The sequence below is a fragment of the Lontra canadensis genome, unplaced genomic scaffold (genome assembly GCF_010015895.1).
Source record: "Lontra canadensis isolate GAN:19392208 unplaced genomic scaffold, GSC_riverotter_1.0 scaffold79, whole genome shotgun sequence".
NCBI classification, from domain to species: Eukaryota; Metazoa; Chordata; class Mammalia; order Carnivora; family Mustelidae; genus Lontra; species Lontra canadensis.
Window position 1 is genome coordinate 4938230 of NW_022631073.1, and position 17549 is coordinate 4955778.

The 17549-nt window shown below is 50.0% G+C and overlaps 1 protein-coding gene across 5 annotated transcripts in view; it reads right to left on the reverse strand.

Annotated features, from left to right (window-relative positions):
• DOCK1 (dedicator of cytokinesis 1) overlaps window positions 1-17549 on the reverse strand; it is a 490685-nt gene that overhangs the window by 112625 nt on the left and 360511 nt on the right. Inside the window, exon 30 of one of the 5 annotated variants that reach the window (XM_032882092.1) lies at window positions 12963-13022. The exons of the other annotated variants lie outside the window; for them this stretch is intronic. Within the exon in view, the coding sequence (XP_032737983.1) occupies window positions 12998-13022 (25 nt within the window). The 3' untranslated portion in view covers window positions 12963-12997. Of the gene's footprint in view, window positions 1-12962; window positions 13023-17549 lie in introns of those variants that run through there. 5 annotated transcript variants of the gene reach the window in all.

The window sequence follows — 17549 nt, forward strand, 5'->3', positions numbered from 1 at the left end:
GCTTGGCCCCTTACAGAGGTGTGCCTTGGGGCTGGACTGGACTTGAGCTGCCACATCTGTAAAATGGGCTATGCACGGGATAAGAGGTGCACACATCGCCTCAGCTGGGGGCCAGACAGGTGCATCTTCTCAGTGCTGCCCCTTGGGAAATCAACCTTCCGGGCACTTCTGAATTCTAATATCGGCGTGCTGCTCAGTGAGTGCCCAATCAAGGGCGATATGAGATGACAGGCAGATGACAGGGCCACCTCCCGTCTCCCAGGAGATGTGGCTGGTGCTAGCTTGTCAACTGAATCTGAGATGGGTTATTTCTGCTCAGCCTGTCCCTTTATCATTTCAGAGTCATGGGCTGAAGGCATCAGAAGGCGATTTACCTTCCCACAAGAGTCTACTCTCAGCATCTACATTACACTTCTCTATGGCCTTGAGGACCTTTGTTTTCGGCTGTTTCCAGATCCCGTGACAACACGGGATGAAGCTGGGGAGAGCCAAGGACACCCTCCCGCCTCCTCAAGAACCAAGAAGCAGCTTCATGTGAGCGGCTCCCTTCACCTCTGCTACAACACCTAGACTTGGAGGGACTGCTCGGGAGTCAGACGTGCAGTGGCTGACTTCATAATTGACCTTGACACCACCCAGCAGCAAGGGAAACAGTGGACACGGGCTGAGTGCTGAAATGCACGGGAGGGGAAGAACAGGCTCCTGCCCACCAGGCACAAGCACAGGGGAGTGGACTCATCAAGCAACGCTGGCAGGGGCCTGGCAGGTGAGCGGCACCCACGCGCCCCCATTTGCTCTCTGCATCGGACAGGTGGCATTGGAAGGACGCAGGAGGCTGGCTCTGGATGCCCCGCTGGAAGGCACAGAGCAGCAGGCAAAAACCAAGCTGCTGCCCATCCTTGTCCCCAGGCAAGGCACACCGGCCACAAGGTGTGAGGGTGGCGGCAGGTGTCCAGATCCAGGGACCCTCATCCAGAAGCCCCCTGAAATATGGCTGAGCTGCCCGGGGTCACCACAGGAGCACCTTCTAGAGATCACAAAGTGGGTGAGGGAAGATACGGCGGGGAAGCCAGTGCAAGCAGCTGCTGTCGCGTGTGCACGACGGGCTGAGAGGAACTACGGGCACATCGCTCCAGCCCCAAGCATCCACGCACAAGACACCCCACTGCAGGGGACCTTGTGGGGAGGCCAGGGAAGCGGGTGAGGGGCAAGAGCACTCATGGCAGCGGACACCTCCAGGCACCGTCATACTCATTTGGCAGAGTGGCCGCAGACCAAGGTCATGCCTCCAGTCTTCCCAGGACGCAGGAGCGGCCCATCACACGAAGCAGCAGCACACGGCCTAGCCCTGGGTGCAGCCGCTGCTGTCCAGGTGAGCTGTGCGTGGGGTGCGCTGCCCAGCTCCAGAAGGCTATCAGGAAAGCCTGCGTGGACACCGTGTCTCCCCCCACTCCCCGCACCGTTTACGCCCACAGGCTTATAGCAAAGGGACTTGCGAAAGCGGGATCTTCTACCTATAGAAGTGCCTGCTGTTCACCCTATAAGTTAAGTGTTCCATTGGATTAGTCTTTGGGATTCCTGGGGCTGTGACATGGGGTGACCCGATGACATGTGGAGCACCCAGAATTTGAGATGTGGGCTGTGAAGGGCACCAGTGAAGCTCTCATCAAGGGCTGGAGCACGGGCTTTAACAGACCCTTCCCTGGGGCCGTGGGCAGGACACTGCCAATGGAGACAGAGGGCCCCAGGGGGCCAGGGAGCTCCACAGAGAGGAGCAGAGCCTTTACCAGAACTGGGGGGACAGCAGAATAAACACCGAGTGGTCCCACCTGCCCAAGATGTTAAGAACCATTAGAAATGCAACGAGCCTAATGACTTTTTACACTGAGGTAAAGAAAATCTTTATAAACTGCCCCTTAGAACAAAGTTCACCAATGTCAAGTTACAACAAGGGGACTCTGCAGCCCTCCAGCTTTGTGCTGATTTTCTTGTCGGGGCCACAGACAGCCAGCACCTGGAATCCCGGACCCCTGCCTGACCCAGCTTGGAAAGAGGGGAGGCCAACGACAGGGAGAGCCAAGCCAATGTGTGATTGACAGAAGGGAGACCAGAAGGAGTCCCGGCGCTTCATTTGTTTTTAAGTAGGAAATTCAAATGTAACATTCCTGAATGTTCACGTTACTATAACTCAGCGGCTTAAAACAACCCAAATGCATGATCTTACAGCTCTGGTGGCCAGACATCCAGAACAGGTCTCCCTGGGCTGAAGTTCAAGGGTGAGAAGAGCTGCATGCTTTCTGGAGGCTCTAGAGAAGGTTCCAGAGGCTTCCATCTTTTTGCCTTTCCTGGCTTCTCACATCCATCTGCATCTGTAATGAACAGCCCCTCGCCATGTAGCACGACGCAGTCCCAGGATCCAGGGGTGAGGATCCGGACACCTCCGGGGAACTTACATTCTGCCTCCCACACTGAGATAATCAAAGGACCTGGCAACCGCAACCTGCATTGATCCAGTGTATCAATACGGCGTATCGCTCCTGCTGCCGCCACCTGCATTACTTCCCAAGGCTGGTATTTTTCACTCTCCCTTCCATGGTAACGGTCCTATCTCCCGGAAGCCAAAATCCACATGGAAGCCACTTTCTGGGTCCTTCATCCCACCTCCTACATAGTAGGTCCCTGGTTAATATCAGAATTATTGATTATTGATTTTTTTTAAAGATTAATCATTGTTGACAGCATGTGAATAACTGTGTCCGTTATTGACCCAGCGTGTTACACGCTAAACGGTTCAGTCCAGGGATCAGCAACCTTGTTCAGTTGAGAGCAAACAGTAAATAAGTCAGGCTTTGCGGGCCATATGGTCTCGACTGCAATTATCTGAGTCTGCTGTTTTAGCAAAAAGAACCAAAGGCAAAAATCAAATGAGCAGGGAAATGGCTAGGTGCCAATAAAACTTTATTTATGGACACTGAAATCTGACCTCCATATAATTTGTATGTGCCATGAAATAGCATTCTTCCTTTGACTTTTTGTTTTCAACCATTTAAAAATATAACAACTAAGCTTGTGAGTCGCAAACAACCACCACCACCAGTGGCAGGACCGCTCTGGCCCAGAGATGATGCTTTGCCAACCCACGGCTTAGAAAACTATGCTTGGGCCCACTTCCCACTGTCCCGCTCTCGCCCCCTCATTCTTTATCAGGACTGAGCGCCCACACCGTGCCAGGCCTGAGCGGGTCAGGAAGGGGTGATGGGCTGGATGTGGGGTCGGGGAGTACGACGACACAGGGAACCAAGACGAAGGTGGGCGCCATGTCCGCGGTGTTTAGGGAGGTGTGCACTGCGCTCAGAGGGCCCCTGCAGGAGTTAGACCCTGGCTTCAGGCTTTGGTCCCCCAAATGTCAGCAAGGTCTGGGATCAGAGAAAAGGTCAAAGGGGGGATGTATATTTGGAACAGGATCTGAGCCCACATATAAACAAATCCTGGAGGATGGATGAGAGTCCAAGGAAGAGAGATGTTAGAATAAGCAGAAAAAAAAGAAAAAAAAAAAGAAAGGAAGGCCAAGCATAGAGACCTGGGGAACCCCAGCAGTTGTTCTGGGCAGAAAAGGATGAACTTGTGAGGGAGACGAATGTGTGAGGAAGACTGGAGGAGAAAGAGGACAGAAGAGGTTGGGAGGGCATGGAGGAGAAGGGAGGGGAGGGCAGAAGAGGGAAGAGGGCAGGGAAGGAAGGGGTGGGGAGGGGGGAGAGGAAGGGGAGGGATAAGGAGGGATAGGAGGAAGAGAGGTGAGGGGAGAGGATGGGAGACAGGTGACAAGGGGAAGGACTGGGAAGGGAGGGGAATAGAGGGAGAGGAAAAGAGGGGAGAGGAACAGGGTTCCTACGGCCGGGCCTGGGGCTGACTCACTTCCACCCCAGCAGGGGCTGCTCCGTGAACATTCCCAGAACAAATGAATGCCCAAAGGCACTCAGGAGGCCAGAGTTTGCACCCGGCCCCTGACATCTTTGTCCTCCTCCCTTTGGCTGAGCTTCCCGTGTACGTCCTGATGTCGGACTCCTCACACCTACTGCTCACACCCTCCACCTTGAGCTCATTCCTCATTTTGCCTCTGGTTCACACCCCAGCCCCACTCGGTGGCTCTGACCTCGTTTCCCGTCCTTCATCCGGCTCCATGGTGTCCGATTTGATGCTATCAAACCCGATGTGAACGCAGCCACGTGGCCGTGCAGGAGGGAGCCTTGGGCATCTCGCGCCACTTACACAACTGTGCTCTGGCTGCACCAGCCCCTGTGTGTCCACAACCCCAGCCTTCCCAGCCAGCCTTCTGGAAAGGCTCCACTTGAAATAGATTTAAAAAAAAAAAAAACCACGAACTCCACATCTGCCTCTGCTCTTCCTGCCAGATTCCCTCTCTCTGTTTAAATGACCCCTTTATTTCTTCCCTGCACTTCTCCTAATCCTATGTATCTGTGCTAAAGAGGGGAGGTGGTCCGTCAAAGTGCGGGTCTGCAGGGGCAGGCCCCAGAACCCTCTGGCTCAGCAGATGGCTCCCGGGAGGCAGAAGCAGACGGGAACTGACGAGGAACTGGGAGCACAGGCAAGGCGCGGAAGGGTGCTGGCTGCCGGCTCGTCTACTCTTGAACAAAAGGCCCGACTCCACCGCCTGTAAAACAGGAATGACTGTGGCTCCACCTCGTGGGTTTGACTTCAGATTAAATGAGACCCGAGAAAAAGGGACAGGCTAGTACCCTCACATCCCCTTCGCTGAGGAGCCCCCAGAGCTGGGAGGTGGGGAGCAACACCAAGGGCAGAGAGGAACCAAGCAAGCCATGGAGCCAAGACGAGAGTCTGTCCGCTCCCAAGTCCATGTTCCTTAGCCGTAATTAATAAAGCTGTGCAGACCCAAGGCCATGCTCTGCTCTGCTCCGGAGAGCCTGGTGGTGATGATCTGAAGGCCGCCTGCCCACCCGACCAGGATTATAGGGACCCAAGCATTGCTTGGGCTGAAGGGGACGGGAGGGAGGATCCCTTTGCTCTGCCGAGCTGTGTCACATTCAGCAACACGACAGTTTCATTTTCCACGCTACTCCACTTTTTACCACCGAAATGTGGCCTGGCAACGGTACACACTGACTCTGCTATTAGCGGAAGCAACTGGGTGATCATGGGCTAAGGATCGTCTACCTTCTTAACGCTAAGCGACTTATTCCCCATAAACACACACAGAAAGTGCTCCAGGAAGCTCCCGCCAGCAGAACACACACAAGTTGAGCTTCTTAATTGAAAATATAATCTGTATTGCGGAGATTAAAATATATTGGATTCATTTTGGCTCTATTCTTCCCTATTGTCCCACATACATTTTCTTTATGCTACACAATCAAATTAGTTCCCTGCTACGGAAATTATTTCCACACAATAAATCAATTTTATGGTGAAGCTATGACTGAATGTCCTATTTAAAGGAAAAGCAAATCAGGGATGGAAACAATTTTCTTACTGATGTGATCAGTGTTCACGCCACATGCTTTTGGTGGTCTCTGTCGGTTTCATCCCGTTTTGTTCCTTAGTTCTCCTTCCCTCCCCTCCGTTGTCCTTGGGGAAGCTTCAGTTCTGTGGGTGGAGAGGAGGCAGGTGGGAGCAAGCCCACGAGGGGAACCCCTGGCAAGGCCGCGGCGGCACCCCAGGCCCTGGTGGAGGAGAGCCCATTCCCTTCCTCCCAGGAAGGTATCCCGACCTCCCTGCCAGGAGCGACACAGCCACCAAGCGCTCTCCAGCCCTGGCCGTGTCTGTTTCCCTATCATTGACACTGCGCGGTCTCGTCGTCTGCTTGCTAGGTCATCGTCTGAGCCCTTGCCCAAGCATCAGGCCACCTCCACGAAGGGAACATTCAGCATTAGATGCCCATGTCTACAAAGGGCCCGGCACAAACGTAGGTATGTAGTCACACCTTCTCAACTGCGACGATGCCACCATCTTGAGTCCAAAGCACGGTAAATTTCATTCCAGCTGAAAAGTGTAGGGAGGGAAGGTGTTTGTCGAAGGAGGCCTTGGGGCTTGATCTGTGACCTCAACTCGTAGGCTGAACACAGTGCTAGGCCCCACTGACCTTTATTCAGTGCTTCCCATGTGCAGGGACTTTGCAAATGCTGTTCCCTCTCCCTGGCTTCCGCTTCTTGCCTGGCCAGCATCTTCCACTGCTTCCGTTTTGAGCCTTCGCAGACCCACTCGTCCCTCATGACACGCTGCACCGATCCATGCGCCTCCCGGTCAGAGTGCGAGGGTCGCGTCTGTCAGTCTAGGTCTTCTCCTTTGGCAGTCTGAGCAATGTCCCGCATCTCCCCTGGGATTCTCGGCTCCCTGACAGCAGACTCCGCATCTGCTTTTGCTCACGTTTACCCCCAGCAGCTAGCACGCCGCATGGCCCTTGGTAGGCATGCAGTGAAACCTCGAACGGAAGAAGAATAAACAAGCATTGCCACGAAAATGATCCCTAAGCTCATTCACTTGAAATCTGAAAGTCGTTGCACGGAGCACGTCCCTTTCCAGTTGTGTCCTGATATACATTTCTACATTAAGGTGGGAAAAGGGAAGGCGAGTAACCGCTGAGCAGGGTCTGTGGCCCAGTCACACGGCACACAAGACACTCTGCTGCCTCCAGTCTACCGGCTCGAAGTCCACTTGAGCACAGCCGAGGCCGAGCGGAGGGGGTCTGGAATAGCAGCATGTTCCCCTCATAGTGACTGCTGAGTCCATCCCAGCAAGGTGGACACTTTGGGGTGTCCACGGAAGAACTCTCAGGGTCCTCCGGTAACACACAAAGCAGGAAAGGTGCCCCCAGCTGCATGTGAGCCCCAAATATGCAGTCATGTTGCAAAGTTTGCAAGGCTTAGTGCAAGTTTCCAAGGCCTGCCAAATTCATTCCCTCCGCCGACCGAGCCCCGTGAGATGGCTCCAGGAGCCGCAGCACGAGGAGATGCTAGTGAATGACCTTCCTGAGAGGACCAGCAAGTGGATCGGACCTAGAACCCACAGCACCTGCTCTGGCCACATGTGCTCTCAGTATGGCTCCATCAATTCCTTAATCATTTGTCACGGCAGGTGATCAAAGAAGCTGTGCCCTGTGTGTGGAGCAGGACACCTGGGTTGGGGCTGGATGTTTGAGAACACCCCTGTGAACACGGCAAGCAACTCAAGAGTGGGAAGTCTGCATGACTTCAACAAATGAAAAGATGCCACGTTATAGGAAATTTTCGAGGAAAAAAAAACCAACACCGTTTTAATGCTTCTTTTCTTGTAAAAGGCTGTAGTGGACGAAGCCTTTCTCTCCTGGCCGCAACGCGGACACACAGAGAGCTCAGAAAAAGAGCAGGGCTGTTTTTAACTTGGGATTCTTGACTAAGAACTCGGCGCGTGTTACGGCACCCGTACCCACAGGCTTATACAAAAATACACATTTAATGAGGTCACAGAGTTAAGACTGAAATGGCTGAAACACATAGTGTGGGCCCAGAAAAACTGTCAGCAAAGTCTCAAAATAGCTTTACTAAGGTCTGTCAAATGTTGGGAAATCATCCAGGAAAGGATACAAGAATGTACACAGAAGCATCGGCTCATTTTAGCTAATGACAGCAGTGAACAAGATTGAAGTGCAATGTTTCCTTATTTAAGGGGAATTTCTATGCTCCATGCTGATGTGTTTCTCATGGCCTAGCTGGGGGTGGGCAGGGGTCTTTGCTCTTGGCCAGGGGGCCATGGGGCTGGAGGGTAGCTATTTCCAAGTCCTTCTGCACATGAGCTGCACAGGTGCACAGGAGCAGGGCTGGGGCAGGGGTGAGCTGCGGGCGGAGAGCGGCTCCCCACTTCTGCTTTGGCTTCTCTGGAGGATGATGCTATGTCCCAGGCTCACCCTGTTATCTTGTTACCATTGTCCTTTGAAGCTAAAAGTCATCCTTCTCGGCTGAAATCACCCATAGTCCAAAAAAAAAAGGCCCGAGGTGTCACAAAAATAATAACGCAGACATAGTACTTCCAAATATAAAAAAGAGATAAGAAAGGAAGCAAAGCTTTTCGGTTTTAATGCTCTATTCAAAATGAATCAAAAAAACAAAACCAAACAGAACACAAATGGCTTTTCCTTTCTCTCAACATGATGTGGAGTTCCAAAAACAAGAATCCCATAGTACCCCCCCACCTTCTAACCAGTATCGTGGAGTTCTACCGTGGGATCCGGAGAGTCTGTCATTTGCCTTTCCCCCAAATTCTAAGTAAGAGGGTTCATTCTAATGATCTCGTTCTAACTTTAATTATCATTATAAAGGCCTTATGTCCAAATACAGTCACATTCTGGAGTTACTGGGGATGAGGATTTCAACAAAGGAATTTGGGAGGAGAGCCCATAATTCATCCCGTGACAGGTTCATTCCTGAGGACCCTTCCACATCTATTTTTAGAGACTACGGACATGTTTCCCCTGCTATACCTATGTGTATGTGTATTTGTATGTGTATGTGTACGTTATTTTTCCTTGCCAATATTCCACACCAACTTACTCCATTCATCTCACGGAGGGGAGGGCAGCTCTCCGCTGTGCCATCCGGATAACCCCAAGGGGTGTATGGGAAAAGGAGCTGGCCCGGGACCAGCCAGGGGGGACCAGGGGACTTGCATCTCGGCTGGCACCGCTCACATCTTACGTCGTCACTGTTTCACAACCACAACTGTCTACACTGCTTACCTATGTTCATCTGCCCATCCGAACAGCAAGTGTTTTGAAGGTAGAGCCCAACTAGGCCATCTCTGAATCCCCAGCGCACAAAGCAGAGACACAACGCATGCTTTGTAAACACCACACAGCCCTACGGTGTGTGTGCTTGTAAATGCCGATGCTGAGCCCATCAGGCAGTCCTAGGGGGAGCCGGGCTGGGGCTCACCCATAAAGGAACTTCCACATGAGACAAATAGACAAGATTCCTGCCCCCACAGCCATTTCTAAGAGGAACCTGGGGAGACTGTGAATACCAGCCTCTCTCATATGTTTCTGTGGCCCAGGTGGGCCCCTCTCAGTTTGAGAGCAAAGGGATTTAGTCACATCGTGATTCCTAGTTTTCAACAGAAACCTAACAGAGACCACAACACATGTGGCTTTGCCTATATATACACGTATTCAAAATTCCTTACAGAGATGGCAGCTTTGGAGCCAGAGAACATTCAAAATAACTCACAACTGAACGAAACCCATTTATAACGGAAGTTGCTAAGTAATTTTGGACTTTCCCCAAGACCAATGTGATGCTCATCTCCCAAATTATCAGGTAATGGGCGCCTGGGGGGCTCAGTCAGTTGAGCAACTGCCTTCGGCTCAGGTCATGATCCTGGAGTCCTGGGATCGGGTCCTGCATCGGGCTCCCTGCTCAGCAAGGACTCTGCTTCTCCCTTTGACCCTCCTCCATCTCATACTCACTCTCCTCTCTCATTCTCTCCCTCAAATAAATAAATAACATCTTAAAGAAAGGAAGGAAGGGAGGAAGGAAGGAAGGAAGGAAGGAAGGAAGGAATAAATTAGCAGGTAGGGACACCGGGAAGCTCAGTCAGTTGAACACCTGCCTTCAGCTCAGTCATGAACCCAGGGTCCTGAGGCTGAGTCCCACACTGGGCTCCCTGCTCAGCAGCGGGCCTGCTTCTCCTCCTGCCTGTCACTCCCCTTGCTTGTGCTCTCTCTCTCTCTGACAGATAAATAAATAAAATAAAATTTTTAAAAAAGGAAAGAAATTAGCAGGTAAATCTTACCCACAGCTCGCCCAGAACCCACTCCACGGAACCATCGTTCATTTCCAAGTGGCTGTTAGCTTTGGCCCTTTGTTATTCTTTCTTTCCTTTCTTTACCTCATCATGAGAAAAATGGTGCATCAAAGCAAACACACACATGTCCCCACAATCTCACCAACTCTACACATTCCCACTCCAAAGGAAAGAATTTCTGTGGCCTGCCGTGTCTTGTTTTTAGGTTCCACTAAAAACAGTCATCAGTACAATAACCCAGGTCCCTGAAGGAATTTCGGGTCACGAGCAGACTCATCAGCCACAGAATAAAACAGGTGCATGCAAGATGCTCCCAAGTCAAGAGAAACGTTTCCAGTTTCAGTATCTGTGGGCATGAAAAGCCGTTCGTTCCTTAAAGGGTGCAAGGCTCCAAAAACTACCACATAAAATCTGTTGCACACAGAAAGTCTTCACTAAACAAATCAACTGCATACATCACAGGGAGCCGCTATACAAAAATCACACACACACACACACACACCCGGATCGAGTGCAAGCATGTGTAAAGTCAGAACTGCACAGTGGGAGCCTGTGGGAGCTGAGTCCCCGGAGTGGCCAGGCAGGCCATTCAGGTCTAGACTGGGTCCCTCCGGCCACAGATGAACGGTCTCAAGAAGGAGCGCGGGCCGGCATCTCCGGAGGGAAGCTAGAGCGCAATGGGGTCCAGAGAGCTGGGTGAGGCAGGAGAAGGGAGGCGAGAGACGAAGCAGTGGAGGCTGGACAGGGCGTGGGAGGGGCGTGCATCGAGACCTCTGGAGGGGTATGACTATGTCCTAAGCAAACTCACAACATCAGACAAGGAAAAATGAGCTCATTGACTCAAGGAGGAGATACTCCATTTGACAAAGTCTCTGGAAACTTATCAGGGATTTCGGAAACAACGTTGGTCACTATCTTGACTCCAAAAAAAATCAGATGTGAGCAGTCAATAGATGACTGCCCTGTTCGGCCATTTGAGGCGTGGTGGCCTTCTGGGGCTAGCACTGCCAGCATGCTCCACAGGGAGAAGGACAGGGACCCGCGGTGCAGCTCCATTCCCACCCATCCCTGCTTCTGTCCCTTGGACACATTTGTTAGCACCTCAGAGAGTCCTGATCTGTAAAATGAACACAGTCTGAGGCGTTGCATGAGGATTATAATGGGAAGCCAATATATTTAAATAAAAAACAAAACAAAACACGCCTCATGCCCATAAGGATGTCTATTATAAAAACGGGGACAGGGAATAAAACAAGTGTTAGTGAGCACTTGTAGAAAAATTGCAATCTCTGCACCATTGGTGGGGATGTAAATGTCACAGGTGCTACGAAAAACACAAGGGCTGTTCCTCAAAAACTTAAAAATAGAATGACCATTCTACCTTTCAGTAGCCTCACTTCTGGGGATATACCTTCTGGGGAAGGTGTATCTTATATACCTTATAAAGTGTATCTGGGGATATACTTCTGGGGATATACCTCTCAAAATTAAACAGCAGGGTCACAAACGGTATTGGCACACTCCTGTTCACAGCAGCATTATTCATGATAGACAAAATATGCCAAGCAACCCAAGGGTCCATCCACCGCGGGATGGTTAGACAAAAGAGGGTCTATCCGTACAACGGACTATGATTTAGTCTCCAAGAGGAAGGAAACGCTGACCCCTGCTCCAATATACTTAAACCTGGGGACAGTACACTCTGCAAAATGAGCCGGTCACAAAAGGACAGATACTGCAGGATTCCACTAACATGAGATATCAAGAGTAGCTGAATTCATAGAAAAAGAAAGTAGGATGGTAGATACCAGGGGCTAGGGAGAGAAGAAAATGGGGAATTAGTGTTTAATGGGGAAAAAGTTTCAGTATTATAAGATAAAAAAAGCTTTGGCACGACAATGCTAATATTCTTAACACGAGTGAACTGTGCACTTAAAAATGTCTCAGATGGGGCATTTTATGTCCTAGGTATTGTGTCACAATTAAAAATTTATGTTTTTTTTTTTAATTAAAAAACACACAGTTGGGGGCACCTGGGTGGCTCAGTCAGTTAAGCGTCTGACTCTTGATTTCGGCTCAGGTCGTGATCTTGGGGTCGTGAGATCAAACCCTGGGTCGCTCCACGCTGGGCATGGAGCCTGCTTGGGATTTTCTCTCTTCCCTTCCCTCTGCCCCTCCTTGCTTCCTCTCTCTCTTAAAAAGCAAAAACAAAAAAACACAGAGTCAACGTGCTTATGATACAGGAAAGGCTCAGCACCTTCCCTTGTTCTTTTCAGCCATGGATTTTGATGCAGAACCAAAAGGCCCATGACAGCCGACCTCCACTGGCTCCTTCTCTAGGCGAGTGAACAGCAGGTGAACTGGCATCTTTTTCACACTGTGAAATTAGGAAAGCCTTGTCTGCTGCAGGTACCAGAAGCACCAGGCAAGATTAAACAAGATTGCGCACTCATCGCAAACTATAAAACGGTAAGACCGGTCCAGATATCCAGAGAAAACCAAGACCATCTCGTCTAGAGTGATTAAAATGAGGCCTGGGGACCCCAAGGACAGGAGCAAGGCTGACTCAGGCCTGAGGGAGATTGGAAGGCGATACTTGAAATCCCTGAAGTAAATCCTGGGCTGCTCTGTGATAGGCGGGGAACACTCTTTCCCTTCACGGGGGAGGACACAGGACGGGAACGGACCTCACTGAAGGGACACAGGAAGCCCGTCTCCGGGAGGAAGGGCAAACCCGCTGGACAGTGTGCCGACCGCGGGAGGAGGGTGCTCCCTGCTCCCCGCATGTGCACAGGGAGGGTGCCCTGAACAGGATGACAGCCAGCTGGCTTGCCATCAGCACAGGAAGGTTAGGAGCGCACTGCTCCCACTGTGGCCCCGAGCAGCACTGCCTTCAAAGCACCTGGGAACCTGCTGGAAAGGCAGAGTGCAAGGCCCCTTCCCAGATCCTCTTGATTTGAATCTGCATTCTAGTAAGATCTTCAGGGGAGTCCTGTGCACAAGAAAGTCTGGGAAGCACGGGGGAGAGGGCTTCCTGGCCCACTCTTATGCCCATCCGCCGTATTTGTGACCACAAGAAATAAAATGTACTCTAGGAGCACTATGTCCAAGCTTGACTCGAACAGGGTGTTGTTCCGAATCACGCTCGTTTCAGATTAATTTTCTGCCATTGGCTCTGCTTGTCCCTTTATTTCTCTTCGTCCGATTGCCATCTAATAAGACAGAACAGGAGATAAATCAGCCTCCTAGTTTGGGGCATTAAGAGATTGTAGTGATGTGTTCTAGCAGCCCAGTGGAGTTTATTTTCTTCTATTTCACGACAACTGAGGCATTAAATAGTCTTAAATCATCACGCTGTCCCTTGCCTGCTCTGTGACCACTCCTGCGGCTTTAGAAATCCAATATGAGAAACCATTCTTTACAGCAGCGCCCATAGCTGCGAGCAAAGCAATTTAGAGAACACTTTTATGAGAACAGTTTCTACATACTCTGCTTCTGTTACAAATTACTCCCTCGCTTTGACAACACTTACAAAATATGCAGTTTAAGTAATACAAATAGGTTATCAAATTTCCGGGATGTAAACAGTCGGAAAAGTTGCTCCCTACCAAACCAGCCCGGAATCAGGCGGCAACGAGCTCAACTATTTACTTGCCATTCAGTTGTTCCAGCTAATTTAGCACTCGGTTACGGAGGACAGTGTTATACCCATTTCCTTCGTTTCCCAGGGTGCCTGCTTAATGCAGCGAGGGCTGCTCCAATCTTCTGGACGTTAGCCAGAAGATTAGTTAGTGGGGGCGTGTGGGATGCAAGGTGCAATGGGCTCCCATTCATAGAACATCCCAAAACCTAATCCTTGATTTTAATTATCACCAGGAATGTAGTAAGAAATACAAAACATGGAATTCCTTTGACCTAGAACATAAGATGTGAAAGGAGTTTTTCTATGTTGTGAGCTATCCCGGTGATTAAAAAGTGCTAACACGGAGAATTAAGGAAGTTCTCCATGAGATTGGTCCCAACAAGCCTAAGAAATGCTCAGAGAACCAGAGAAACACGGTTGCAGCTGCATCCTTATTAAGATGATGTAGATAATCCCAAACCGAGATCAAAGAGAGAGTGGGCTCAGTACCCCAGGTCACCTCCACCGAGCCCGAAGAAGCAATAGGCAGGATCCCACGGCACAGAGGTGGCTCGCTAGCTGCCAGGCACACAGGCGGGTCCCAGTCTGGGACCAAAATACTCTCGAGGATTAACAAAAGTAAACGTAAGCTCACAGCACTGCCAGGCCGGGACAGAGTCAAGTGCGGTTTTAATTTCCACAAACCACAAAGCCAATAGGACTGGATGAAGAAACACGATCTGAGCCTCCTCCTGTGGGACAGCTAGAAACACAGCCATCTCATCTACCATGTCGACGTGACAACTCCAGTCACTTCCCCCACGGATTTCTTCCTGCTTCAAAAGGCAGTCCTAAATGGAACCAGCCCAGCAGGAGGGTGTCCCTTCACCACACAGGGGCCATTACCGAGACAACCAGAGGGCTACCTGCCCGGCCCCTGGCCCCTCACCACAGAGCCTCACCTGGGCTGTGACAACTCTGGGGAGAACAGGTGGCAGAAGAGGAAAGAGCTCCTGGGAAGAGCAGCTCCCAAGCAAAGACAAAGGTAGTAGGAGACAAAGAGACAGAGAGGTCTGGACAGCAGGATGTCCCAGGGATGGTGGCATTTGTATCATCATGTGCTCAGATACTCAAGGGTGGGGAGGGCATGCCTCTATGTGGAAGCCGGTGACATCCGAGATGGGCCAGCAACTCGACAGTGGAAGTGATCCGAACAGTACCAGGCTCAGAGCACAGCCTTGCCCAGGAGAAGACGCCCCCCGCCCCAAGGGCAGGATTCCCCCGCCAGGGGCCTCAGAGGTGTCTGGCTTCCGCTTCTGTTCCAGGCCAGGGCTGGGGAAGGGCCACCCGATGCCCACCACCCACCGAGGCTCTGGGAAGGGCGCGGCAGTCTGCGACAGCAAAGCATATCTGTCTCCCCACGGGACAACTGGTAGGCAGGACATTGTGTGCTGAACACCAGCATATCCTTTGGGGACTTGGTTTCTAGTTTTAGAGATGAAATGAAGATCTAAGTCATCTCAGAGAGAGGAGGGTGGGAGGCGATTGTGGACAGTCCCACAGAGGAAGAACAGACCCTGAAAAGGTACAACGGAGAATGGCGACAATGCCATTTGTGTCAAGGACCTCGCTGCCCAAATGTGTGTGTCCAAGGAAGGAGCTTCATCTGTCTTTCATCGAATGATGGAATGGTCAACATGAGGCTGAAATGTTCCAGTAAAGTAAGGCAGGGCCAGAGGCACCTTCAAACCGATGAGCACGGTGCCAGTGGGCCCTCACCTTCCTTACCCACTTTCAAAGCAATATACCGAACTGACCAAATTACCATTACAAAAACCAAATGAAAACATTTTCTCATAAATGGATCCTACTTTTAATCCTAAAACAGTTCCAAATTATCGTCAGCATATTACATCTTTTCAATTATGGCTAATTTAACTGTTATACTTTGCATATAATACATGTAAATATTTTTCTTAATTCTTATCCAGAGAGAGATTATGGCAAAATTCCTTTTAAGAAATCAAGACATTCAGATACTGAAACTTCAATTTTAATGCCCCCCATTGCTTCCCTTTTGGTTTAATTTCATAATAGCTAAAAATCTAGTACATAGAGATAAATTTAAAAGCCCCCCAAACAGTTATCCACACTTCCCATAATATAGTCAGTATAAACAAAACACATTTCCCTGATAAATTCCTAAGACCATAAAATGTCAGAGAAAGTAGGCCCTGTACTGAATGTGGGAAAAATCTCTACGAGAAAGAAAAAAGTTCTCACTCCCATCAACAGAAAATGTTTTCCAACACCCCAAAGAGCCCCTATGATACAACATTTCGCTTCTACAGGCAGTTATAAAGCAGGGTTCTAGTAGTAGTAGTAGTATTAATTATTCATTGTGAAGTAGAGCTGACATACTAGGTTAGCTTAGTTTCAGGTGTACAATACACTGTTCGACACTCGCATGCATTAGTCAGTGCCCCCCATCCCCACCGCAAGTGCAGTCACTGTCTGTCCTCAGACAACATTATTACAATATCACGGACTATATTCCCTCTGCTGTGCTTTTCCTCTCCGTGACTTATTTATTTTATAATAAATCATGGATTTCACCCACCCTGCACCCTCCTTCCCTCTGGCAACCAGCAGTTTGTTCTCTGTATTTCAGAGACCGTTTGTTGGTTTCTCGTGTGCTTGTTCACTTGCTCCTGAGCCAGGTTTTAGACGAGCGTCTTCAGATGATTTGCTGCTCCTGAACGTGTGGACCTGAGATGCCGCCGCAGACCCAAACAGCAAGAGTCTGCTGAGATGAGTGAGTGAACGTGGAGACATGTCCCTAAGAAGTTCCCGTGTTTCTCACAAGCACTTTGGAGGTTTTCAAGTTCATACACCAAGTCGCAATCAAACAGATGTCTACAATACACTTGAGCTAAACACAAAAATCATTCAACCTCCAATTACCTTGATTTCCATACACAGACCAGGGTTAAAGCCATCTGTCAGCTGGGTCCCATGAAGGTCACGCGCCTGGTCTAGGATGCGCAGGAACAGATGAAATGAACATGGGTCTGGGAACACCCACCTCTGAAATTGACTAGAGGACACAAATCAGCAAACTTCCACCTTCATATAGAGATGCCACAGTGAACCCACGTCTCAATTCCAGTCATAAACGTCCTCCCTCCAGATTCTTTTTGACAGCAAACAGACTGTCAATCTCATGGAAGACTGTGTTCCTGAGGACCACTGCGGAGGCTTACACACGGTCACCGCTACTCCCTGTTTGTCCCCAGGAGCTCCTTGTCTTGTCTCCCTGAGGGCACATCTCATTCTCTGCACCGTGTGACCGGATGGCCAGCCTGCCTCCTACACTGTATGTCTCAGGGGCCCTGGTCATATAGATAGATTATGGGTGCTCCCCTCAGGACCTCACACAAGGAAACGCATGTATTGGACACTTAAGCCCAGTAGAAATCCTCCAGAATTATTTTCAGGGAAACAAGTTCCCGAGTTCACGGATGCTTTGCGGAGCCTTGGTAAAATATGCTGATCAGTCTCCACGGCACACTAACCACTGAAGCCAGAGCCTCCTTTCTAGACATCTGGGCTCTTCTGTCTGCACGCACCCACCGAGGCTCACAGTCCCAAGGTGAGACGGGTAATTAAATACAACAGGAAGCGATGCAGTAAGAGAGCCCAAAAGAAGAATCATTGTGGAAAACAAAACTGAATCTTTTAGAAAGATTATCAAGGTAAACAGCTTTACAAATTTGGCGAATTTAGGTGGTGGTGGGCAGGAGACAAGTGGAAAAACGAGAAAATGTGAAAATCTACTAACTCCACGTGAAAGGAATCTTACATGAAAGTTAATCAGTGGAACCACATTAAAAGCAGGCATTAGCCTGACATAACAAAATTAGCCAAAAAAAAGAGAAAAGTGAAAAAGTTTAAGGTATATGATAATCATAAAAAACCTTCCACTTTTTTCTAAGATGTATTTAGTCATTTATTTGAGAATGAGAGAAGACAGGAGAGAGGGAGCAGGGAACCCCTATGCAGGGCCCTATCTCAAAGATCCTGAGGTCATGGCCTGAGCTGAAGTCAGATGCTTAAG